This window comes from Aulostomus chinensis, chromosome 2 (genome assembly GCF_037954235.1).
Source record: "Aulostomus chinensis isolate RoL2024-O1b breed Wild chromosome 2, RoL_Achi_v1.0, whole genome shotgun sequence".
Classification (NCBI taxonomy): Eukaryota; Metazoa; Chordata; class Actinopteri; order Syngnathiformes; family Aulostomidae; genus Aulostomus; species Aulostomus chinensis.
This window is the reverse complement of record NC_141321.1, coordinates 32,945,110-32,971,439: the sequence shown is the minus strand read 5'-3', so window position 1 is coordinate 32,971,439 and position 26,330 is coordinate 32,945,110. Positions and strand designations below refer to the sequence as shown.

General features: G+C 46.3%; 1 protein-coding gene across 1 annotated transcript in view; it reads left to right on the top strand.

Annotated features, from left to right (window-relative positions):
• LOC147269765 (neural-cadherin) overlaps positions 1-26,330 on the top strand; it is a 280,583-nt gene that overhangs the window by 151,943 nt on the left and 102,310 nt on the right. Inside the window, exons 17-24 of the mRNA XM_086190512.1 lie at positions 3,057-3,177; positions 3,376-3,538; positions 4,824-5,489; positions 6,068-6,259; positions 9,863-10,306; positions 10,423-10,753; positions 13,509-13,602; positions 21,200-21,384. Coding sequence (XP_086046638.1) covers positions 3,057-3,177; positions 3,376-3,538; positions 4,824-5,489; positions 6,068-6,259; positions 9,863-10,306; positions 10,423-10,753; positions 13,509-13,602; positions 21,200-21,384 — 2,196 coding nt within the window. The remainder of the gene's footprint in view (positions 1-3,056; positions 3,178-3,375; positions 3,539-4,823; positions 5,490-6,067; positions 6,260-9,862; positions 10,307-10,422; positions 10,754-13,508; positions 13,603-21,199; positions 21,385-26,330) is intronic.

Genomic DNA, 26,330 nt, shown 5'->3' with positions numbered 1-26,330 from the left:
GTGTGGCAGCTTCCACCTAAAGATATATAAAGACATTATAAAAGTAGAGTCCGCTCACCATTCATGAGGATGAGTTTGGACTGGGGCGGCACGGTGGTGCAGTGGTCAGCACTGTCGCCTCCCAGCAAGAAGGTTGTGGGTTCGAGCCCCGGCTGGAACGTTTGCATGTTCTCTGTGCCTGCGTGGGTTCTCTCCGGTACTTCAGCTTCCTCCCACCGTCCAAAGACATCAAGAGGGGACGAGGTCAATCATCTAAGCAGCCACCATACGACTAAAGGGCGAAAATACACAAACAGATTCAATAAAACTGAACGTCACATTTATCGTTGGCGGTGGATTGATTGATTTTACGGATGGTAATGCAGTCATTCATCTCAGTGTACCTAATATTTTGCACATTCATATCTGTTATGGCAACGGTGCGGCCGGCCGTGAGAATAGCGCTCTGTAAGTGAGATGTCAGCCCTCTGTATTTGCATTTCCATCTGCTTGCTCGTCTGTATGCTCAAGTTTCACCACCACACTGAGGGAAATGAAGACTTCTGAAATTGGTACAACTGGGGAAAAAACACTCATTTTCTCTCCATTTGTTTGTTTGTTTTTAATTGCTGTATCGCTCCCTCTCCTGTTCCGCTTTCCTTTGGGTATCGACCGTTTTCTAAATATTAAGTGATCGAGACAATCAGAAAAAAACAGAAGGAGGGCAAGAGAGGAGGAGGAATGCAATTGCATACATCCCCTGATGTCTCATTTAAAATGTCAACAGACACACAGAACAACACGATCTGGATTACAAGTCCTCTCTGCTTTCTTGCTAATAAGCTGTGAACCTCATCTGGTCTCCTGAGGTTTCTTCTATCGCTTTCATATTCACAGCATTTAATTCTGGAGCCTTTGAGACGAGGTGGAGATGGACTCAGCAGTATGAGGGAGACTTCTCATTAATGTCGTTTGAGATTAGGACGTAACAATTAGATCATAGTTTCTCCCATGAACCTGCAGCGTTTTTCGCCTCAACAGTTTCAGCTTCATCATTCCAAAGGGATAGTTCACCCAAAAATGAAGATTCAGCCACGTGCTGATGGAAGGGCGGGTGAAGCCTCGTAGTCCATCAAAGACCGCCGGAGACCTGCCGGAAAACATGTTGCAGTCCTGTCCCAGACAAGTGAAGGAGCTGGTGACCACTGTTCAGATTGAAAGACCAAAACATAATAAAAACATAAAAGCCTCCGTGCTGCTCAGCTGACGTAACCAAAGTGTTCTGAAGCCTCCACACACTAAGTTGATGAGAAGGACGTCACTGACGCCATGTTTTTAGTTGTCTTTGCCTAAAGAGGTTTTTGTGCCAAACGCATCATTGTCAAAAACTTTGTCATGTTATTAGTAAAAACGAAACACCGCTCAACTGCGTAAGACGCCACCAGTGGCGTCGCCTCCCGGAAAATAATACAAGTACGCACAATAACTCAGGGCAGTGGTGCAGTGGTTAGCACTGGGATAGGCTCCACCCCACCGCGACCCTTCACGGGACAAGCGGTAGAAAATGGATGGATGGATGGAAAATAACTCGACATAACTTTTCATAAGAAATCATAAAATTGTTTAGTGAGACGCCGTTGCCTTCACGTACAAGAAGCTAGCTCGGAATTCACAGAACTGAAATAATGGCGGAGGAGAAAAGGAGGACGTTAACAAACAGAAAAACTAGACTTTTATGTTTCAGATCCGCCACAGACTTCTGTGTCACGTTGGCAACTACATTTCTAATGTGTGCAGCAATGAGATGAACTATGAGCACTGCGAGTCTCCGTTGAAGAGCCCTTTCACCTCCCATTCGTCTGTTAAAATCAGTTGTTGTTTTTTGCATTTACGGTCAGTAGCGCAGTATTTCCCCCACTTTCAGACGAACTGTTTGAACGTGACAAGTCCTGTACTTCCGTGTAAATAATGATTCTACGATTGAACTCAGTCTGGTGTCCGAGGGGATGAGCTAGAGGGAGTCTGTACATCTTCTCATTTGGAGCAAACGCAGCTTGATAATTCAACCTTTTTCTTTTTTCACTTGAAAGACGACCTAGAATGAACCTTCCTTTTGTTACTCTGCTCTGGTTTCTGACTTTTGCATTAGTCACACAAAACTGAATTGAATGCTGAATGCTTTTGTTGGCCAAAGGTGCCGAATGGCTACAGTTTTGAAAGGTCATTAATGCTCAAACGCTGAAGACACAAAATTAGCAGGATGGAAATGGGACCTTTTGTCCAAGTTTTTCTGGCACATTTAAGCCCACGTCAGTGAAAGGTCTACATGTTTTCAATTAGTTTTCATCAGATTTATGCATAAAAAGCTATTCATTAATACTTTTTTGAAGGTACCGAAGTACCGCAGGTATCAGATTATTGAAAAATTCTATTAATTGAAGATAACTGAAGGACAACATGTGCTGCAGATAACGGCAATAGAAACGGTTGCCTTGTGCACAAGCTGTCAGTGTGTTTGTTAGAAAAGTTCTAATATCAGCTCTGAGCAGCCAAATTGAAAAGTTGATTGCTGTTGATGCGGTTTCAGAGCACAGCAGCCAATTAGTAAGCAGATGACTAACTGTGCTGCTTGTCTCGATGCCGGTTCAACATGACCTTTTCCCTTTAATCTTAATGTGACACGACTAGTTTTCCTCCATGCCAGCGTAGGCGATCCCTTCATGTGCATGGCTCCGCAGCCTCTAAATTGTTCATAGATTTCTTGTCATGAAATGCTTTTCTGGTGCAGCAGGTTCAGTAATCACCTTTGTAAGGGCAAAGGCTGCCTGTTGTTTAAAGACTAACAACAACCTCCAAAGAACTGCTATCTGATTGGACTTGGCCTGCTAAAGCCGACCCAGGCCATCCATCTGAGTTACGGGTGACAGACTGGTGGATTGGCAGAAGGAGATGGTGTCGGACTAGACGTCCAATCCATGGGGGATCTGTTTCTCACTCAAGATCAGTGTGCTCACCTGCAGCTCCAGCAAGTACCGCACAAACTGACATTCTTCATTCCGTCTCCTCTTGGTTTGCAGGCGGGAACGCAAAGCTGCGCTACCAGATCACATCAGGGAACACGGGAGGGGTGTTTGATGTGGAGCCGGAGGTGGGCACTATCTTCGTTGCGCAGCCTCTGGACTACGAGCAGAACAAAAGGTAGGAATTTACTCCAGTCGAAGCCTTGTTGAAGGTATTTACCTTGAATAGTGGAGGTATTTCCCCGGTGTATTTTGCTTGTTTGCCTCTCTGCTTGGCACTGCTCTACTTTAAATCAATTAGAGCTCTGTAGTTTGAGTAAAGCCTGATGTTGCATTTGAAACAAAAGCCCCTGACTAAGGTGACTCTTTGTCTCAGGTACAAGCTCCACGTCCTGGCCTCGGACGGGAAGTGGGAGGATTACACCACAGTGATGGTGAACGTGGTTAACAAGAACGACGAGGCACCGGTGTTCACTGTGAACGAGTACTACGGCAGCGTGACGGAGGAGCTGGATGGTTCACCGGTGTTCGTTCTCCAGGTACACTCTAATCCTCATTCGTCTGTGAGAGGGTTCTGTCATGATGCAATCCTAGAACAAAGCCCCCTCAGGGAAGCTCTTCCTTTTTCTTGATGCTCCTCTGACCCCCGAGACTGTTGCCCCCATAACCCTCTTTATTGCCTTCACCCGCATCCTCCCCCTGATCCCTGTTGACCTTTTGGCTCCACCCCTTCAAAAATATCCTGTGCGACATGACGACTTGAAGCGCTTTAATGGTGAATCAGGAAGAGATGGTACGACCCATCGCCAAAGAAACTGCTATTGTGTGCCAGTCTCTTTCATTTGGTGACCTGCCTACAGAGATTTGTACATCTTTTCATGCAGGATGAAGTGCTCAGTAGATTAGACGGTTTGTGTGGTTGGTGGATTAATGGGATTTCAGTATAGAGCTGTCACAATATCTGATGCTCTCCACATGTCCAGAAAAAGCCACAGTAACACCATCATTGCAATGTTTACAAAGATAATATGAACAGGTTAATGATCACATGGCACTTTGGTCATGAAAAGTCCATACGTGCGGATTTGGTCTACAGAACATTCACGTGAATGAGGCCCAACCTGATTTCTATCTTGGTCGGACTCTCCTAGTGGCCATCAAGAGGAAAAAAGAAAATATTTGGAGGCCTCAAGATTATTATTTTTTCCCATTCAATTTATCAATTTGTGACCACAAGCTATAACCTTTTCCCTCTCTTTAATCCTTGATTGAGAGATATAACCTGTATTTTAGATGAACCATCTCTTGTGGTCACAAATTAATTCATGGTATGGGACAAGTTATGTGTCATGGCTGCAGAATGTTTTTTTAAGCTCACTCACACTTTTTCCTCCCGGTGGCCGCTCAGGGGCGCCGTATGACATCGCGTTTAGTTTTCAATATGGAGAACACAACCCTTTCCTCCATCTCTAGAAGCACATTTCTAGCGCGAGTTAATTTTGGCTCTACATCACAGTGCAATTACGGCGCTAAATTGAAACATCTTTGGCCTGCCCGGGGTGTAATTGCTGCTGATGTGCTGAGGAAGAGTGAGATGAGCCCAGAGAAGAAGAAGAAGAGGGGCAGGGGAAGGGAAGTAGGGCCTGGGAATGAGGATATTGGATATCTGCCAGGTAGATCTGGTGGAGAGTTATAACAGCGCAGTTGTGAAGTGCTTCCAGTCAAGACATCACTCCACCAGCAGTGTTTCAATAATTAAAGGCTGTGAAAGAACTCTGCATTACTCTCATCACTCTCTGTCTCGCTGGCTCTTTGATGTTACAGGTAACAGCCTCAGACCCGGATAAGGATGCTGACCAGGAAGCCCTGCGTTACTCCCTCCACGGCCAAGGTGCCGAGAGTGAATTCATAATTGATGAGGTCACAGGCAAGATCTACGCCCAGAGGACCCTGAACCGCGAGGAGCGCGCTGTGTGGCGTTTTGTCGTTCTGGCCACAGACGAGGGTGGCGAAGGTCTGACGGGCTTCACTGACGTCATCATCAATGTGTGGGACATCAATGATAACGCTCCTGTCTTCACCTGTGCCCCCAGCTGTCACGGAGATGTGGCGGAGAACTCGGTAGTGGGGACGTCTGTGATGGAGATGACAGCCACCGACCTGGATGACTCCGCTGTGGGGCAGAACGCCGTGCTCTCATACAGGATTGTGGGTAGTTTGGATGCCACCAACATCGAAGTGGGAGTTCCCACCTTCTCAGAAATGTTCACCATCAACCCCAGCACAGGGACCATTACTGTCGCCATGAATGGTCTCGACCGAGAGCAGGTGGAGTCCTACCTGCTGGTCGTGGAGGCCCGTGATGGTGGAGGGATGACAGGAACTGGGACTGCTACCATTCAGATCAAGGATGTGAACGACCACGCGCCAAGATTTACTGATCACTCTTGTCTGGCCCGGATCTCTGAAAATGCAGAACCCAACGCAGAGGTTTGTAGATGAGAAATACTCAAGAAATCACTTCCTGTGATTTACCTCAAACGACCTCTAACGTAGATGAAGAACGCAACGCGCAACACTGGAGCCACAATGATCGTAAATCGTAGCATCTTCCAGCATCTGCCCAGCATTTTGAAGGCTTTCGCTTTTTGCTGATGTCATTAGAGGTTTGCCTGCTGATCTCAGCAGCCTCGTCCATCTCGATACAGCTAAAATTCCCTTTAAGTTCTAGCCCCAAAAGCCTTAAGCTGCATGGTTGCCTATCAGCTCCTCTCACAGCTTCTTGGTGGGAAAAAAAAGAAGAAGCAACAGACCAGTTGTTCAAACCAAGCTGAAGCTACGGTATCCGTCACGTAGCTAGAACTCGTGGACTTGGATACCGACGACGACCGTTTGCATCATATTACACATTACAACTTGATTAGACAGGAGTTTGTCGAGGATTTACCCTCCTTTATTTCTTTGATCGGAGACAAATAGAATGTTGAATAACTAGAATTACCAGACTATTGTTGTGACACACCACTCCATGCGAGACCAAGCCCGTGGTGTTTCTGGTTCTACCAAAGGTTCTGGACCTGGCTGCAGAGGACCGTGACACCGGAGAAAACGCCCAGCTGACCTTCAGTGTGGTGGCTGGAGACCAGGAACAGAAGTTCTACGTGGTCAGTCACAAGCAGGAGCAGCGAGGAACCCTGAGGCTCAAGAAACGTCTGGACTACGAACGCCACAGCGAGCAGAGGTTCAATCTCACACTCAAGGTACGTGGAAGCTTTCAAGGTTGTGAGCTCCCGAACGCAACTTTGATTCAACTTGTGTAGCATGAGATCCGCAGTCTAGCAGAAGTGCTGTTTATTTTGGTGAAAAGCAGTACCACTCAGCTGTAACTACATCTACTGTTGTTAACAAAAAGATAAATAAATCAAGAGTTCCTCCCCAAAATCAGTCAGAGTTTCAGTTCTGATAACAGGCATTGAATTGGAAGGAGATCCATGTAGAAAATGTCCTCATTCATCAAAGCACATAAAAGTAATTCATGGATCAAATGAAGGTTATTGTCCGTCTCTGTTAAAGTCAGAATAGAAAAACTTTGAGCTGGTGTCAGACACGTTCAATAAAGTACTGCTCGAATGAAGTATTTTTCATGGGTAAGTTATGGTTGCCGTGGGTTCCCTCAACCAAAAGCCAGCTGGATTTTTGGATTATTGCCAAAAATAAACATATGCAGTACATTCAGGAGCGTGGTATTTACCGATGTATTTTATGCCGTAGATCAAAATGTCAAAATGTTATACGCTTGTGTGAACGATGTAGTTTGTCTTCAAGCTTTTAACTGCAACCCAGTTCAAGAAACCCATTAACTCTGAGAGGAGGGGAAGCATGTCCAACTACTCTGATGTGGTTCCAGGTGTAGGACTCATTCTTGTGTCACACGGAGGGTTTAAATGTCTCCCAGTCCCAGGCAAACATGAGCGCTTCAGCTGTCTCTTCTTCATTTGCCCTCCTCGTAGCGTTGTTCTTTCTCCATTTGGTTTCTTCAGTCCCTGAACGAAATTCTAAGTAAAGTCCTGCGTGGTTCTGGTCAGGGGTCACCTCTTCAGCACTGCCGGCAGAATTTAGAGGGCATTTGTCCCCCCATTTTAGGTTTTGTGTTGATAAAGAGGTTATGTGTGAGACGGGCAGAATAACATCCTTGAATTTATTTTCACATCCTCACTTATCCTCCACACAGGACATAGTTGAGGTTGGCTTTCTGAACACATTCAGGTCCAGTCTGGAAAATGTCATTGTGGTTAAAAATGAGTCCGCTGCCCGGTGTCACCGGGTGGAGCAGGTCTTTTTACCTGCTCCACCTGCTTCATCTGCCACATAAACGCAGTGTAAACTAGTTCCAGTTGATTACAGTGAGACTGCGCAGCTGTAAAACTGCAGACTTGAAAAATATTTTGAATAGCGCCCAAAAAAGTACTCATTAACCATAATGTGTGAGTAGAAGTACTGGGTTTGCTTTTAATTCCTTTTTCTGTCTGTAATTCAGAGGTGGGATGAGGCCTGTGTGAAGGGCATAAAGAGAGAGAGAGAGAGAGAGAGAGAAAATCAAGGCTCACAAAAGCCTAAAGATGAATTGTGCTGCCTGTGGTGCCTCGGGTAAAAGTGCAAAAATATCTATAAAAAGGGTTTTAGTGGGTATCTAAACTTTGGGTATATTCCCTCAGAGGATGCTCTGGGAAAGTTTTTAAACTTGTGACAAAAAGTGGGAAACGGTTCATAAATCTTCATATGCAACAAAAAAAAAAAAACAACCCTATCTTTTTTTGTTGTTGTTGTCGTCCACCTTTCTATCACACGCTAAAACGAATAAATCTCAAAGCTGGACATGATGTCATAAATTCAGGCGGACAGAAGGTGTCGACTTCTCATGGCGGCGGCTGCTGCTGCTGCTGATGATGATGATGCTGCTGCTGCTGCTGCTGCTGCTGCTGCTGCTGCTGCTGCTGCTGCTGCTGCTGATGATGATGATGATGATGATGATGATGATGATGATGATGATGATGATGATGATGATGATGATGATGATGCTGCTGCTGACAGACAGACAGACGTGGAAGTGTGAACCTTTTGACATCAAACTGGTGCGCCAGTGTGAACGGTCCAACTCAAAGGCTTCAAAAGAGCCACGGTGTCAATCAATCTTTATTTATACAGCACCTGTCAAACAAAATACATTGCAACTCCAAGTATCTTACAAATGATTGACATATTGGAGGATGTTAGAAATACTCAAGGGACAAATACACCTCAAAAACTCATAAGCAAAGACAGATTGTTTGGATAATAAAAGATAAATAAAAGCAGCTAAGAAAACAATACGTGTGATGAGAAAAAAAATTATGAAACATGGCAATGACTAAATAAAACCTTGAAAATAGTGGAAAGATAGTGATACTGCAATGGTATGTACATATGAATACTACAGAAGACAAGTTGTTAAAACATCAAATTAAAAAACAGTGCATAAAAGCCAGACTAAAAAGATGGATTTGTAATATTGACATTTTCAGCTCCTCTCTGAGGCTCTGCCGGCGTCGTGGAGCAAACGGCCAGCAGCAGATCCCCAAATGTTTTGGTTCTTCTTTGTGGAGCAACTGAGAGAGAAGAAGCAGTGGCTCTGAGGGGAACGTCTGCCTCCTAAACTCCCAGCGTTCTCTGAGCTGCAGCCGGTGCAAGGCCACGTAGACCCTCATACACTAATAAAAGAATTTGAAAGTTGTCAAAGAGCGTAACTTTTATTTGCTCTCGTGCGTGACGTCAGAACTTGGTTGCCTTGGCAGCATGTTCTCACTCCCAACTCATCAAATATTGATGTTTGGTCAGTCGTCATTATTAATATTCCGTATGTTTTCCACCAGCCACGTCTCCCCCACGCTTTCCTCCAGAGGAAATATTTAAATATCAAACGCTTTAAGGCCACACCTTTGGACGTTTTGTTCTCGCTTTATAATGGAAGCGAATGGAGAAAAACAAAAAAATAGGCTCGCTTTTCTTTCCTTCCTCCTCCAGACTTGCCTCCTATCCTCCTTCCTCCCTCCCGTTCTCCTCCTCCCCCTTAACCTCTCCTCGTCTCCTTTGGTCCTTGAAACTCTCCTCAGTTAATCCAGCTTCCATGTTTTGATTCTTCACTTTCACTCATTTCTCAGCCTTGCCTCTGTAATCTCAGTGAAAATGATGCTTATTGTTTCTCTCCTCCGCATATTTACAAGCCTTTCACATATTAAGATATTCACCTCTTTAAGGACGTCAATGCTCGCTCACAGCTCCCCTCTACTTTTTCTTAGTATATCTTACCTTTAAGTTCAGCAACTCACTGATTCCCACAGCATTTTCCTGCAGGAAATGCTTATTGCATACTCAACTGCTTCTTGACGTTTTCCTGCAGTGTCACATTAGAAGAGGTCTCTGTCATTTTATATACTTGGACACAATCACTGAGCCACCACAGGTTGAACTGTAGGGCGATGGACCACGTGTCCGTATCTGCGTGGTTCCAGGGTTCGTTCCAGATCCTCATCATCTGACTGCCCAGGTGTTTAGTTTAGCCTTCAAACGTCTCTTAAAAGTAGAAAGGGTCGTGTATGGAGTTGGGTGGTACAGTCCACCATTTGGGACCGACAGAGGAGCAGTCTAGCTAGGGATTTAGAGCCATGCTGGGCTGGGAGCACCAGCCGTCTCTCACAGGTGGAGCATAGCGGGCGAGGGGCGTGTAGACCAGGATGAGGGGTTCCAGGTAGGCAGCAGCCGTCTCTGTTTTGTCTTGTCACCTTTCGTCCTCTGCCCTGCTCAGTTGTCTGTGGTTCCTGGTGCAGGTTGAAGACCTGGACTTCTCCAGCCTCCTGCACTGCATGGTGGAGGTGGAGGACTACAACGATCACGCTCCCGTCTTCATCCCACACTTCCTGTCCCTCACCCCGCTGCCTGAGGACATCTCTGTCGGAACCAGTGTGGCACGTTTGGTGGCCAGTGACTCTGATTCAGGCCAGAACCGCAATATTGTCTACAGCCTGTCAGAGGCTTCAGATCCTGAGGGGCTGTTCACCATCGACCAATCTGGTGTCCTCTCTGTGGCCCGGCCTCTGGATCGTGAGAAGATCCCCCAGCATCACCTGGTTATTGTAGCAACCGACCACGGGGTCCCACCGCTAGCAGGAAGCGCCACGGTCCAGCTGCCTTTGCTGGACGTGAATGATAATGGACCGGAGTTTGAGGCGGCCTACTCCCCAGTTGTGTTTGAGAATGTGGCTGGACCACAGGTAGGATCACACGCTAACATGTAGCTCAGACGTTCATTATTCAAATTCAACAAAATTACCAAAGGACGATTCGAGAATCAAATCTGATCGGGCCATCGCTTCATTTCCCTGTTCAGGTTGTGAGGTTGAACCAAACATCAACCCTCATCCGGGCTGTGGACCAGGACTCGCCTGAGAACGGCCCGCCCTTCCATTTCACCGTCCCATCGGAGTATCGCCACAGCAACGACTTCTACCTCCAGGACAACCTCAACGGAACAGCAACACTGACAGCTCTGAGGATGTTTGACCGCGAGCGCCAGAAGGAGTTTCTCATTCCGATAGTTATGAGTGACAGTGGACATCCGGCCAAAACGGTGACCAGCACCCTGACGGTAACCATCGGCGACCAAAATGACCACGGTCACGTGGCCGGGGAAAAGAAAATCTTCATCAACAGTCACAGAGGTGAGATGGTCGTCTAGAATGTAGAATTCACACACAAACAAATGCAATTTACTTTTTGAAATTAAAGGAGGCGAACTGACTCGTAGTCCATCCTCCACATAGCAGGATGATTAGATAGTTACACTTGTGCCCCACCTCAGGAAGCCTGAGCCTGTATTTGATGAGCTTTAACAGAGGTATGCTAACTACCCCCCCCACACACACACACACACACACACTACCATTCATTGTGCTAAGCTAATTAGCAGCCAGATGGTCTCTGTGGGTCTCACAGAAAGAGGAGACGGGTCTCTATCTTCCTGGCTCTTGGGACGATGATGAATCCCTCTGTTTCCCAAAAAAATTTCTTTCCATTTACTTTCTTCAAGCACAACTGTGCCCCAAAAGTTAATTTTCTTTCCCTGAAGGTAAATAAAAGATAGACACAGTCGGGTAGAAACTCCGCACTGCTTGACGATTATTTCCAGGTCATTGTACAGTAATCAACAAAAACACAGTCTTTGTGTACCTTTGCCTCGACGCGCTCGTTGACGTCTGCGTGCTCAGTGACTCGTCGCGATGGTTCCTGCGGTCCTGTTTGAACAGTCGCAAAAAGCAAAGTCTGACTCCCGGTCACAACTGGAATGTTTGTTCTTCTGCTGCCCATTTCCTGTTTGGCACAAAGTGCAAACAACGGCAAGGAGAATCTGCGCCCAGTCAGCAGGGAAGTTCAGCAAGAGTTGCAAAAATCCTTTGTGACAGACGGCAGAAGTCGTAGAGTACGCCAAGTCTACAAGAATGAAAAGAGACATTGCACATTGTGTCTTTTGTGTTTGTTTATTTGCACCTGAATTAAAGTCTGAGTAAAGAGCATCCTTTTGAGAGCACACGATGATGGCTATAAGGATAATGACACTGTTGGTGGTTAGATGGGTTCTATGTACTCCACCCTCATGATGCAATCTTGCCTGACGCCGGGTACGAAATCTCCAAAGAAAAATGCTCCTCTTATTGGACTCCTGTGCATTCAGGCTGCCACCAGAAACAAATGATTTTTCTGTTTTTCTGTCTGTTGATTTTCATACGAATACGTATCTGCTGTCACCACTTCTGCTGTGCAGTTTCTTTCATTGTGTAAAGCCATGAAATAACACGCCAACCCAGCTTGTTTCTCTCCTCCCTTATGAGACAATTTTCTATTTTCATGTCTCTGCTAAAGATCAGATGAATAACAGGGCTGTCAAAATCTCTCATTTATGATGTTTGAAAGTTATTTCTAAGAACACGCACATATATTTATTTACAGAATGTGTGTAAATATAATATATTCATATCCATCCATCCATCCATTTTCTACCGCTTATCCTGTTAACGGTGGAAGGGGGTGGAGCCTATCCCAGCAGCCTTCCCCCTGGACAGGTCACCAGTCCATGGCAGGGCCAACACATATAGACAGACAACCATTGGCTCTCCCAGCCACGCCTACGGTCAATTTAGAGTCTGGATTAACCTGGTCCCCTCTTGTATGCGCAGGACCCCGTGCTCCAGCCGTGGCTCCAACCTTGAACCTTCTTGCTGTGAGGCGACAGTGCTGACCACTGCAAACTACTTTCCCTGCATAGCCTGAGTCCTCTGCCACCCTCATCCATCACCATCATTTAATCAGTGACAGTGGTGTTGTGAGCCCCCGTCATACAGACGTAGTGCCTTCAGTGCAGGGACCCAGACCCCTGGAAGGGAGTTAGTCTGACAGTTGCAGTACTCCTGCTTCTCAGTGTCCAGCAGTAGTGGTGAGCAGATCGATTCTTTTCACTGTAGGCGTTCCTTCCAGTTGAACCTTTGAGACCTTTTCCAAAATACAGATTGTGTCAGGATAATTTGTAGTTCTTTCTTTTGACGTCCTGTTTCAAAAGATTCTTTCATGGATCGTGTCTTCTCGTTCAGTCTTTTTCAAGAGTCTGATTCAGTCGGTCCCTGGATGCATGTTAGCCACGTCTGCAGCGTGTCAGCCTGCCGTGGTGTCAACCTTGCAGCAGGGCAGGCACTTGCTTTCCACACGTTTGCGCGACATAATGCTCAAACTGCAGTGTATTGTTACTCCATAGTTCTGTGTGATGCTCTTCTCAATCCCAACCTTGAGCCTGTTGTTTTACAACCTTTCAAGAAGCTTGTTTCTGAGGAGAGTGGAACGTGATCAGGTCTTTGTGGCGCCAACAGTAACACCATTAGCAACGCTAACGTTTAAAAACTCGTCCGTTTCCATTCAGACAGCAACGAGAACAAGATTATCTGTAAAGCTCGGAGCAGCTTTCAGATTGTTTATGCGCTTCCAAACTTGTTTCTCAGTAGATGGCGCCAAAGACAAACAGCAGGCTAAAATTCAACGTCAAGGTCTAACTTTGCATTTTCAAGGATACCCTCAGTATGGATGATTCCCATGGGGATGAGAGTGAGGAGCTGATGTAGAGAGGGTGGTGGCAGCAGCAGTCTTCCTACATGAATATCATAACTGTACATTCAAAAAGCTCTGCCTTCTCTGCATGTCAACTGCATGCAGTGTCACTTTTCCTTATTTTGGCGGTAGGGAAATTGGGACCGTAGGCAGGGACGTGCATAGTCGGGGCTTTCAGAATCATCGTTCATTACTCAGACTTATTTCCCCGAACACATTGTGTTACACATGAGATGCAGAGACAACTTTCACAGCTGAAAGTTTACCCACACGGTTTGAAATAGCAATTAACCCTGTTTATGTAAAACTGTTGTCTGTCATCAGGCAGGATGCCAACGACTGTACTTGGAAAGGTCTACTCTCCCGACCCCGATGACTGGGACAACAAGACATATGTCTTTGAGGGACACGTGCCAAGGTAAACAATCCAGCTCTTCATGAATCATTCATGCTGTGTTCTCCATTGTTAGGCTTGGAAAGGCGAGCTCTGAAGACGCGTAACCGAAAATACAATTTCAGCAGCCTAAAAATACAACCTGAGGCCAATTGGTGTACGAGTGCTTTCTGTAATTGTGTTGTAACAGGCTGCGTGTTTTCTAATCATATCACATCAAACTGTGGCCTCATCAGCAGAACAATTGCTAGAGACGATAGTTCCATCATCTCCGTCTGGAGCCCGTAATTTAGACTCGCTTTTTATTTCTTTTAAATTTTCGGTGCATATCACAATAGTGGGGCGGCGAAGCCCGTTCTCACCCAGACCGTCAGAGAGACGCCTTGTCATCGTCTTCCATTTCTCATCAGGGAGACGTTCAGAGCAACTAACCCGACTACTCGCAGTGATCCATCATCTTGGATTTTTCTTTTTTCTTTTTTTTTGCTGATTTATTTTGACACTATATTTTTATAGCACACATCGACAGGCGTCCATATTGTCTGAATGACAAGTCATTGTCTTTATGATTTAATGTAGGATGCTATGCTGATACAGTTGGAAGTCCTAAATCATGGTGTCCTCCTCAGATGATGAAAACAGAAATGGTAAAGTGAACAACTGGCACCTCGCTGGTGCCCAGGTTTGTTTCAAGGAACTAACCAGTGTCTGCAGGTGCTGGTCAAGTGTCGGTGCTCCGGTGCATCTCCTCCTCTTCACTGCTGGTGGCTTTCAACACAAACACATAACCTGAAGCCAGTTTCTTGCGTGATCGCACAAATCCATGAGCTGAGTGGTGCAATCAAAGCAAAAGCGCGTATTTTATTTAATTCTAGCCGGACGGGTTTTTCATACATCTTCACATCCACACCTTTGGTGCTTTTATTTTGGTTTTTTGTTGTTGTTTTTTTTAATGGTTTTGGATCATTTTATAAACCGTCCCTGTTTGCAGCATCAACTCGGTGCAAATGAGACATTTGTTTGAGCATCAAAGACTTGTCTCCTGCTGCGGGGTCCAGTGTCAGTGGGAGCCGGCCAGCCAGCACCCCGGCCCGCTTCCTTCCACTGACTCTCTCGATATATCACATGAATACGTTTATTTTGGAGTTATTTGAAGGCCTGCTGCGTCTCCTATGGATGTCAGTGTAAGATGCTTTGTTCTTTGACATCATAATGGTCAATGGATATTTTTTATTAAAAGAGAAGTTTGTTGTACTCATTTTCTAGAGAGATTCACCGAACACTGAACAAGAGAAAACACAGCAGTCAGGAGAAAGAACTGTGTTTAAGCTGGTAAAGGCTGAACGTTACCCATCATTACCAGCTGGAATGTCTAAGTAGCTTGTGTTGGCTAAGCAGTTTTGATGGCTTGTTTGCTGCTGAATGCAAGATGATGGACCTTCACATGGGATGTGATCAATACTCATTAATGAAAGCCTGCGTAGCTCCACTGGGGATGAAATTCACATACAAATGAGAAGCTTCTGCTTTCATGTCTTGAGTCATGCGGTCCAGACCAATGTTTTCCAGCCCATCCTGCTGCGTACAGTGTCTACATATGATTGATCGCTCCCTCTGAATAATGCAAGGAAACAACACCCACGACTGGAATACTGCTCAGCAAGAGGGAGGCCAGATGTGTCTTGCACTGGGATCAGTGCTCAAGAAAGCTAACGAATCCAGTCTTTACTCTTCCCGTGTGATTTGGTGAAGTAGCAGGCCAATTATGATGTCAGCGATTACATCAGAAATCTATGGAAAACATTTTCCAAATCTGTTATTTGTTCACCTTTACCCTGCGTGGGACTGCCGGGTCGGCCTTCAGACGCTTGAGGGGACTGAAGGTGTTCTGGGAGGTTTTTGTAGCTTGAAATTAGCGAAGCGATTCACTGTTCCAGCTGCACACCTGAGTACGCCTGCTCAAAAAAGCTGATTGATCCAGCTTTGATTGTTTCCATCGCGAGTAGACGAGGAGTTTCCTGTCAGCGTCCCCGCCGCTGTGACTGCAGTGTAGCATCTTGGTAGTAACATGGAGGAAAGTGACGCCGGGCTCCAGCTGAGCGACGCCAGAGCGCCGCCGCTTGAGCACGGACGTGTTGAATTTGTGGTTGAGATGATACAAAGTCACGGGTGATCGCGTTTGATTGGCTCTATAAATGTTGTCGAGGATAGAGAGAAGAGAACAGGAAAACTCTTGTCCTACAACCTGAAAAGAAATGGATCTGCTGCCAACATCCTGGTGCCGGACCCCAGAAGCCTCCTCAGAGGTCTGGGGGGGGACGACCAGCCACAGCAGCTGGTTTGAGGTGTGAGGGGGACCAACGCAGTTTCAGGCAGGTGGCTTTAATGTTCTGGCTGATCGCTGTGTAAAAGACTTTATGCAATCGAGTTAATTTAGATGTTTTTAATCGACTCTCTTACCTCCTTTCTCCTCCTTTATCCATCGCTTCCTTTTTCCTCCTCGGGTTTATTACGTGTTCCCTCACTCCCTCTCCCTCTTCTCTGCGTCTTTCTTGATGATTTATTTGAAGCGTTATTTCAAGTTCTGTACTTGAGCTGCTGGGTTTGTTTTTCAAAATGCCCCCTTGTGACTTCCCTCTGCCGAAAGTTAAAATTAGGAGATACATTTTTCAGTTGTGTGCACGCACACTCGCGTCCGCGCGCACACACACACACACACACACACACACACACACACACACAAACTTCCTCAAAAAACAATCTCATCCAGTGACACCCTCCAACACCCTCCTCTTTCTCTTCCAAACTGATCTGAAGACTTAACGACAAACTTTTCATTCCGTGCCTCCTGACGCTGAAGTTCAGGGGTGTAATATGAAGCATTAACATTTCATGACGGCTCTCATCTCACAGTGTTTCAAACACACTCCATCCACAACACAGGGTTTCATCGCTGCTCCTCTGGCTTCTCCTCTGAACTGAGCTGTTTTCTTTCCCCCTTTTGTTAGGGTCAGGCTCAGACCCTATCACGGCCTGAGGTAACCACACACTAAACAGTGTCCCAGGCCCCCCAACACCCATGAGGCAGCTGGGCCAGACGGCCTGGAGCCGGTTTTCACATCCACACCCATTCAAAACCTGGTATTATACTGTTCTTGCTCTCAATGAGTGCGCGCTATATGAGCGTAATCTAATTTCACCCCCTGAACGTGCATGAAATTCGCTGGAATTCTGCACACTTGTCCGGTCTGGCTAAACATTCACTAATCCAAAAAAAAAAAAAAAAAAAACCCACCTCAAAAGTAAATAGCGCCACCTAGGGAGCCACACAACTACAAGATAATTTTACATAATTTCAAGCACTATAACTCCTCCCACGAATGTCCCACAAAAATGGGACCAACACCGTTGGACTCGTCTCATGAAGACCAACAATTCCTACACTCTGACCCCTCACCTATATACAACAGAATGTCCACAACTTGGACAAAACTGTCAAAATGAGGATTTTTTTACTCCCCGAACAAAATCTTTCTCCTCCTAGGGAATGCTATCGCTTCCAAACTTTCACACGTTACTCTCCCAACTGTGCTGATTCAAAGTTATTAAAAGTTTTTATGTGAGTTACTCGGTTTGGATTTTATAAGCCCTCAAAGTGGGGGAGACACGTTTCACCTTACAATGGAAGTCTATGGGAGACGGTGTCCTCTCAGGGTACATACTGTCAAACAAACGCTTCTCACGTCTACACCATCCATCCCACAGCTCTAACAACCACACCACTGCATTCCTGACAAAAACCCCTCCAAAAACATGGTGTTCTGTGTCCCTCTGGACCAGCGTATGCCGACTTCTTCCTCTTGTCCCCACTCCAGTCCTGGTGCTCCTCCTCTCTCTCCACTCTAGCACAGATCAGAGACAGAGCAGTGGGGGAGGGGTTCTTAAAGGGCCAGCTCTCAGCTCTGCTCTCCACTCTAGCACAGATCAAAGACAGAGCAGTGGGGGAGGGGTTCTTAAAGGGCCAGCTCTCAGCTCTGCTCTCACTCTAGCACAGATCAGAGACAGAGCAGTGGGGGAGGGGTTCTTAAAGGGCCAGCTCTCAGCTCTGCTCTCACTCTAGCACAGATCAAAGACAGAGCAGTGGGGGAGGGGTTCTTAAAGGGCCAGCTCTCAGCTCTGCTCTCACTCTAGCACAGATCAAAGACAGAGCAGTGGGGGAGGGGTTCTTAAAGGGCCAGCTCTCAGCTCTGCTCTCACTCTAGCACAGATCAAAGACAGAGCAGTGGGGGAGGGGTTCTTAAAGGGCCAGCTCTCAGCTCTGCTCTCACTCTAGCACAGATCAAAGACAGAGCAGTGGGGGAGGGGTTCTTAAAGGGCCAGCTCTCAGCTCTGCTCTCACTCTAGCACAGATCAAAGACAGAGCAGTGGGGGAGGGGTTCTTAAAGGGCCAGCTCTCACCTCTGCTCTCACTCTAGCACAGATAAAAGACAGAGCAGTGGGGGAGGGGTTCTTAAAGGGCCAGCTCTCAGCTCTGCTCTCACTCTAGCACAGATCAAAGACAGAGCAGTGGGGGAGGGGTTCTTAAAGGGCCAGCTCTCAGCTCTGCTCTCCACTCTAGCACAGATCAAAGACAGAGCAGTGGGGGAGGGGTTCTTAAAGGGCCAGCTCTCAGCTCTGCTCTCACTCTAGCACAGATCAGAGACAGAGTAGTGGGGGAGGGGTTCTTAAAGGGCCAGCTCTCAGCTCTGCTCTCACTCTAGCACAGATCAAAGACAGAGCAGTGGGGGAGGGGTTCTTAAAGGGCCAGCTCTCAGCTCTGCTCTCCACTCTAGCACAGATCAAAGACAGAGCAGTGGGGGAGGGGTTCTTAAAGGGCCAGCTCTCAGCTCTGCTCTCACTCTAGCACAGATCAAAGACAGAGCAGTGGGGGAGGGGTTCTTAAAGGGCCAGCTCTCAGCTCTGCTCTCACTCTAGCACAGATCAGAGACAGAGTAGTGGGGGAGGGGTTCTTAAAGGGCCAGCTCTCAGCTCTGCTCTCACTCTCTGATCAGACTCAGGCTTCTAACTCCTCAACTACAAGGCCTCCACACTGGACCAGGACACCCTGGGATTCAGGCCAGGGGCTCAGGCCCTCACAACGCTGCTTGCAGCTTTAATTCTTATTCTTAGGTCTGTGTTTGCTTCTTCTTTTTTTCCCTTTTTTTCATTCTGCCTTTTTTCTGCAAAATCAATTCAACAAAAACAGTTATTTATTTAAAGCATTTATTTGTCTTATCATGGGCAGTTGACGGGTCAAGTCCCGTGATAGATCACAAAAACACAGAATAATGCAGAAAACCAGGCTGGGAGAGAGGCTGGGGTGGAGACCAGTCACGGTGGACGAGACAGCATGAGAACGTTTTTCTGTTTGTTTGTTTGTTTTTTTTATGATTTTGTTATTCTTGGCTAATTTATTGGAACTAAAGATGAAAAAAGAGTGTTTGACTGAGTCGTGGGGATCAGCTCTCAGTTACTGTGGGACAGTTTTTGTTCTGTTTTTCTTTCAAGCATCCTGCTGAATCCTGAGTGTAAATAGTTGACATAAGTAGCCGCCGCTCTGCTCGGGATTGAAAATTGTCGTTAATGGTGTGAAACATTAAATTAAGTGCCAGACTTAAGACACACTGCGGCATGTGATATTAAAGGAGTTAAGGTGGCCCTTGTCTCTACAAGTGGTTTATCATTAGATTTGCCAACTTTCTGCCTCGGATTTCCTCTTTAATTAAACTGGAATTAGCTCATTTACTGTACAAGGGTGTGTGGAGATGAGGACCAAGTGGAATTGCCTCCTCACATGTCTTTATGCCTATTAGTCAGTCTCATTTCTTCCTCTCCTCCTCCTCCTCCTCCCCTCCCCTCTCCTCGATGCATCGGCTGTGCTCCCTTTCTATTAATGTCCCAGGGGGAAACTGATTTACAGCAGAAGACCGAAAAAACCCCACTAAAACTCAGCATGAGAGACGGAGTAAAACACACAGCTGAGTGTGTTGAAAGAGTGTTTGTATCAGTGTGTCCTCATCTGGACCGGTCCTGCAGGGAACCAGACGGCACTGATGCTGTGGAGCCTCCCTTTTGTGCTCCCTATCTGCATCTCGTTCGGTTGCATTTGAAGATTATCGACCTGCGTCTCCCATTTTCTTTTGTACATTTTGACAGTGAAACTGACATCTAGTTTTCTGTGGACATGCTGCTGCTTTCATGCTGAGAAGGTGTGTGTGTGTGTGTGTCATGGCCGACGAGTTTGAAGGTCGTGAATTTGCATCATCAGATAAGAACATTAGGCCTCTGTACCAGCGACAGACGAGGTCCGAAGGCATCACTCTCTCAGCTTGTCCATCTGTTCCATTCTTGTTCATGTGATATCTCAGGAAAACTTCAACAGAATTTCTTCACATTTGTCCCAAATGACGACTGGGTCTCAAATTAGCCCTCAATTTAGAATTACAGGCTGGAAGCAAAGCCTGATGCCAATCAGTCAGGCTTGTAAAGACTTTGTTCTAAGAGAACAGATGCACAGTAGATGTCAGGGGGAACAAGGAGGTACAAATATCCACCAGGCTTTGCTTCCTGTCGGGAAGACGACACTGAGGGTCTAACAAGTCCGTCAGTGTGCAAGAACAAACTTCCCAAATGAGCCCCGTCGATGCTGATCAGCCTTCAAAATCCTACAATAATAACTTTTTATGACTGGTGCCAAAGAGAAGTCTGCTTTCAAGAAGTTCACTTTTACAAGATTTAATCAGGACATCTCCAGAATGGATGATTGTTGTGAAATGAATCTGTTAAAAGATGTCATTGGAGGACACGAGTCATCACCAGAGAGGAACAAGATACAAATTTGTTCACATGATGGCAAAACATCTGTTTCTTTGTTTGGCTTTTGCTAGATTCTGGTGAAAGCTTTTTTTTTTTTTTTGCTCGCGCATATTCATTTTTTATTTAGTGTTTATTTACTAATTTGATAAGCCTTTTCTTTTTTCTCAACGCCTCTAATTGATTTCTTTCAAAAATAGGAGAGAAATGCGTGACTGATTTATCAAATGTCACCGGAGACTGAGCAAGAAAACTGGTAGAAAAAAAGTACAAAAGAAAAGTTTACAAGAAAGAAAGGAATCGAAAAATTAGAAACAATTTTATGATCATTTGAGAACAGATTTTCAATTACTACTATGACATATTCAGAGGTCCCCCTTGGGGGTCCCTGGACTCCACTTGGGAACCCTTCCCTCAAGAGCAGCTCATGTGCAGTTCTTCCTTTTCATTTGAGCTGCTATCGAGCCGCCTTTGTCGGGTCAAAGACTGAGTAGCTGGTCTCAGCCACGTCTCTGTGAGCTGACTCATTAGTAGGGGGCTGGGTTCTTTGACCCTCTCAGACCCTGATCCATTAGCCAAAAGCTCAGACTGGGTCACCTGCACTTGTTTGCCTGGAGGTGCACTGGAAGCCAGCCTGGTTGTCTGAACATCAAAGGCTCAAGCTGCCAACTCCAGCAGTAAAGGATTCCCGTTGTCATCTAAAATGTCAGACAGACGTCCATCCAAAGAGCGCCGTTCAAGCTGGCATGTGTTTGTGTTTTTCTCTCAGTTACTTCATCCTGAACAAGCGAACAGGGTTCCTCATCATCAAGGAGAACGCTCCCTCTGGGACCTACCAGCTGCAGGTCCACGTCTCTGATGGAGTCTGGCCAGATGCCGTCTCCACGGTCACCGTGCATGTCAGGGAGCTACGAGACGAGGCCATCTACAACTCCGGGTCCCTCCGTCTGGCAGGTGAGCTATGCAAACACCCCGATAATCAACCGGGCCTGTAAGAGGAACACAGGAGATGTCAGGCGCACCGAGTTACAGTCATCAGCTTAGCTCATGATGGAGAGCGTTTTTTTTCTTTTCCTCATTGTTTTTTTCTAAATGAATACAAGACACACACTGATGGAATATTGTGTGAGAGGACGTGTGACACAGAACAGAAGAAGATGATAGCCGCAAAAGAAGCAGAATTTAGATGGAAACATTAATTGAGAAAGTACGAAATGAAGAGCCAAATGAGCCGGATCTCACTGCTGAACTGAGTCCAACGAACCGGCTCACTCGTAAGAGACAGAGCCTCCATCAGAGCAGCAGCAGGGAGCAGTCTGCTTTTTCCTCTTGGTCTGTCCGTGTAAAAATCCAAATTTCATGCGTGTATTCATGAAAGAATACACGCATGAAATTTTGATGAAAAGGTCTGGTGGTGTGTTGTACCTCACTCAGACAGGAGGAAACAACAACAGCAGAGTTTAGTTCCACCTGTAGCCGCGCTGACGAGCCTCGCCGGGTAGAATTAGCCCGGCTTCATTCAACCGGGATTTTGAGAGGAATGTTCATTTCCGTTATTCATGTAAAGAGGTTTGTCAGAATATTGTCATCTTCTGAATAAATAGTAGGTGATAGAGGGATTTAGCGAGCCTGCATAATCACAAGTCAGTGTGTCATCAAAGCAATGCTGCAACTGTTAGCTTGAGCGAGGAAATGCCGCATGGTTCTGCATCGAGCGCTTGACCCCCGTGCTCGTGGCCCCTGGGGCAGCGTTCAAACTGCTGCCACGTCACCTGTTGTCCACCTGATTGACGGCCTGTGACAGTTGTGCACTTGCAGCAATATGGAGTCAGAACTGTGATGACACCAGTGTGTGATAAGCTTCTAAAAGCCAGCGTTACCCTGCTGACAGGGAGGTCTGGCCACGACTCCCAGTCTTGTGTCCAGGCAGTGAATTAGCAGTGATTGCTGTTGCTCTCCTTGTTTGCCGCCTTCCAAAGGGCTGCCACACTCTGTTAAAGCAAAACATAACGGCCATTATTAATCCCTCTGCCCTGACTCATCGGGTCTCAGTGGGCGTCGCCCAACACACAGAAAAGCTTGTTTTCATTTCTTATGCCGACACAATAATTAGTGGAGAGGTTTTTGCTCAGCCAGCACATCGTCTCCTCACATGTGAGCGTCATCCATCATTAGCTCCTGTACAACACATCCAATGTCTACGCCAAATTAAATTTGCTTTAGAGGAATGGGACATGGCTGAGGGATTTTTACGATTTCATAGATGTTTTAATAGAAGCCGGGGGAAGGCCAAACTGCGGCACTCCAAAGAGCGGGCAGAGAGAAAGGAAGGTGGCAGAGTCAAGCCTCATAAAAGTAGATAAAAGGATTTGCTTCTCATCCTGAAAACAGGGCTGAGGTAAATTAATGCGCACCAAACCCAGAGATGGCGGAGAGCAGCTGGCGCCCACATTTCAATATTGCTGTAAATGAAACAAATCAATGTGGAAAATGTAGACAAATGTGTGTTTAAGGTGAAGGATAGAAATCAGAATAAAAGAATTGCGTTGCTGTTACTCAAACCTGCTTTTTTTCCATCCTTTTCATTTAGTTTGATGAGGTCAGGTTTTGTCAACACCTTCTCCCTGCGGGTTCGTCACCTCGCTAAGGTTTCTAAATGGCTCGGCTGTCATCAAAGACTGTTAGCTGCGTAGCGTATCGATTCAGTAAGCCTGGTTGTAACAGGGGATTTCAGTTGAGAGCTATAGAGCACCAGCAAAGGTGCTTCAGGTGGAGGCGGCATTCACATGCATGACTGAATAATCTGACCTCGCACATGGTTTAGCCTCTAGAATATTCCATTCCTACTCCTCTTGACATGCTGTCCTGACATTTGTGTTGTCATGCTTGTATTCTTTCAGGGTTTGACCTGTCGCTCTGTGAGCAGGGTATCTTAAGTTTTTTCTGGCTAAAACAAAACGCTGTTGATGCCAGGTTACATAGCGCTGCGCAGCGGCGTCCTTAAGCATCCACACTGGCTTCCTCAGTGTCGTAAACTCCCTCGTTAAGATAGAGGTGTGTCATGTTGTTTGTACGCGTCTCGTTCATGCCGTGTGGTCAGTGTGGCCTCTCCAGTGGGTTACAACGGTTAGAATAAAGGAACTTGAACCGTCCAGCTGACTAGGAGTCCTTGGTACCGGGGGGGGGGGGTGCAGTGGCACTCTGGTGAAGTCCTTTACTGTGGCACAGAGTCTTCATCAGCACTCGGCTTCAAAGTGCTTTAAGCGGTCAAGTTACAGTCATGTAAGTTACAGTCGTGCTGCCCTGGCAGCCTCTTACTGTCCGGATCAGGTTAGAATCAGAATATTGGCCTCCGTGTAAACTTGGCCAGTGTCCACAACACTTTTAACCTGAGGTTTTAAGGAATCAGCAAAGTTACAGAAAGTATGAAGATTTTTGAGAAGAACAGATGAAAGTTTGAAACTCTCATATCAGTTTTTTGTGACTTTGAGATCATCCTGAGGAGTAGGTAAACTACCAAAGCAGTGGGGGGGGTGTGTGTGTGTGTGTGTGTGTGTGTGTGTGTGTGTGTGTAGGATTTGTACAGATGCCATTTCCAGGATTTTATTTTTCCTCGCGGAGCTTTGGAGTAAACAGTCTCATTGATTCTCAGTCTCGGGGATTATGAAAATATTCTACTTATAGCATTACTTACACCCTGCTTGACATTCTAAATCCCATTTCAAGAACAAATGTGGAATGCAATAACGACACACAAAGAAAGCGCTAGTTAAATCTGCCTCGGTGAGATTAAGCACCACCCCCCCAGCCCCCGGCCCCCCCTCCACCTCTCCCTATCATTCTCAATACTGATGGAGAGGTAAAACATAAACAAAAAGTCCTTGAAATTCACCCTGCTCAGGGGAGTGCACACGATGAATAACGAGGATCTCCTCTCAAGCAGTCGCTGTTTGCTAACGTGATGAAGAGATGACTCCTTTATTAATGGCCGCTTCCCAGAGATTGCCCTTTAGAGAAGACACGGTGGACTGAGATATTACCTAAATACTTTTCTATCTCTCTTCCCACATCTGTCTCTCCCTCTGAGGTTAGTGCATGGTTGGATCAATACAGAAAAAAATTGTGAAAATATCTGAGTTTGCCACTGCAGGGACTGTATGTCAAATAGCTCGTACTCCCTCCACCTGCTGACTGATGTCACATTGCCCTTGCGACTGCTGCTGAGTTCAGTCTCCTGAAATCCCGATAAAGGGCGTATCTGTGGAGGAGAAATGCAAGTTGTTGTTTTCAATTAAAAAACAACAACAACAAACATTTGGTGAGCTGTTAAAAGGAGCCAACATTTATGGGTTTATTATCCAGCGTCTCCAGAGCCAGATAAGAAGGTAGAGAGTCCTCCCTCCACTGGGCTGCGGGAGGGAGCCGAGAGCCAGAGACCAGCTGAGCGCTAGTTAGCTTAGCACGACGAGTGGGGGCGGACAGGAAGTCCCCGCTCACAGCATGGAGCAGCAGTCATAATCATCCCCGGGGGACACACTGACCTCTGAGCTCTCGTTCGGAGCCAAACACAACTCTGAGGAAAGGATTTGCATGTCGGGGAGAAGGGGGTGAGGGGAGCCTCATGATTTTTCTGCAGACTGGTGTTTTTGTTTCAAACAGTACCAACTTGTTACACTGAAGTTATTCACTTCTGATCAAGGAGATCTGAGCCCTCGTTAATACTGACGTTGAAAATGACCCTGAAGGAAGCAGTGCAGACACAGTCAAACACACGTTGAGGTTAATCAATCCCCTAACGAAGTCCCAAGCTCAGGATTCCAATCACAACTACATGTTTGTGGCCACTCATTGAGCTTCATACTTTCAGTAAATTGTAAACTAATTTGCATGTTTCAACCACACAAAGTTGACGTGTATGAATGTGTTTTCATGTACATCATTACGAATTGTGTGGTTTAACTTAGCTGGATATCACCACGTCATTTTACCCCATAAACTTCTTTTTGGTTCAGGTTTCACACAGTTGCTCCGATCTGCAGGTCATGTGATTTGTAGCTTTTGCTGAGTCAAACTACAGACGATCCTGTCAGGCGACGCACAAGTGTTTTACTTACGGATGCAGGATTGAGGATCGAGCACAGCGGTGATCGTCTTTGTTTTCCACGTCTTTTAGTCCAAATGAATTGTGCGATCTCAATTGTAATTCCTTCATTTGAGGTCACATGACTACTTTTTTTTGTAGGTTACCTAGATACGGGGGGCTCACCTCTCCTCATCCTCCCCTATTTTCAGGAATGAAGCTACAGTGTTGGAGCAGTGTCATGGAATGTGACAGTGCCTTCCTGCTTTAAGCAGCATGTTCTCTTCAGTGGCTTTTTTTTATTTATGAAAACCTGTTATCGATTGTTGGGTTTGTGTTCAAATGCGTCTCTGGCTGTTGTTCAGGACCTCAAGGGCCTGTGCTAAAGAGCAGCTTCTGAACAGCTCCTCTGTGTTTGGAGGTTGTTGTCTGAGAGTCGCGCATCCAGCCGCCCAAAGATCACGGAAGACTGTGTTCCCTTTCGCCGTTGTGTGGTTATTTTATGGTTCTCGGTGAATAAGATATACAGATACTCTTTCTGTGTGAAATTGCAAGCTTAATAGCAGGAGTGCACCTCATCGCCCTGCTCCAACAAAGCCTCTGGGAAGGAGAAAGCAGGAGTGAATTGTGAGTTTGGATCAAAGCCAGGTGCAAAGGCTGTCACACTGCGTTAGGAGTTACTACCGGCTACCCCCGCTCCTCCAGCCCCATCCCCCCGACTGTCTCTCAGTCTGCCTCAGTCCTTGTTTCTCCGGCCAGACTGACGGATGGGAGCTGACATTCGCCTCGATCCCTCACTCTGTACTGCCGAGCCCGGGCT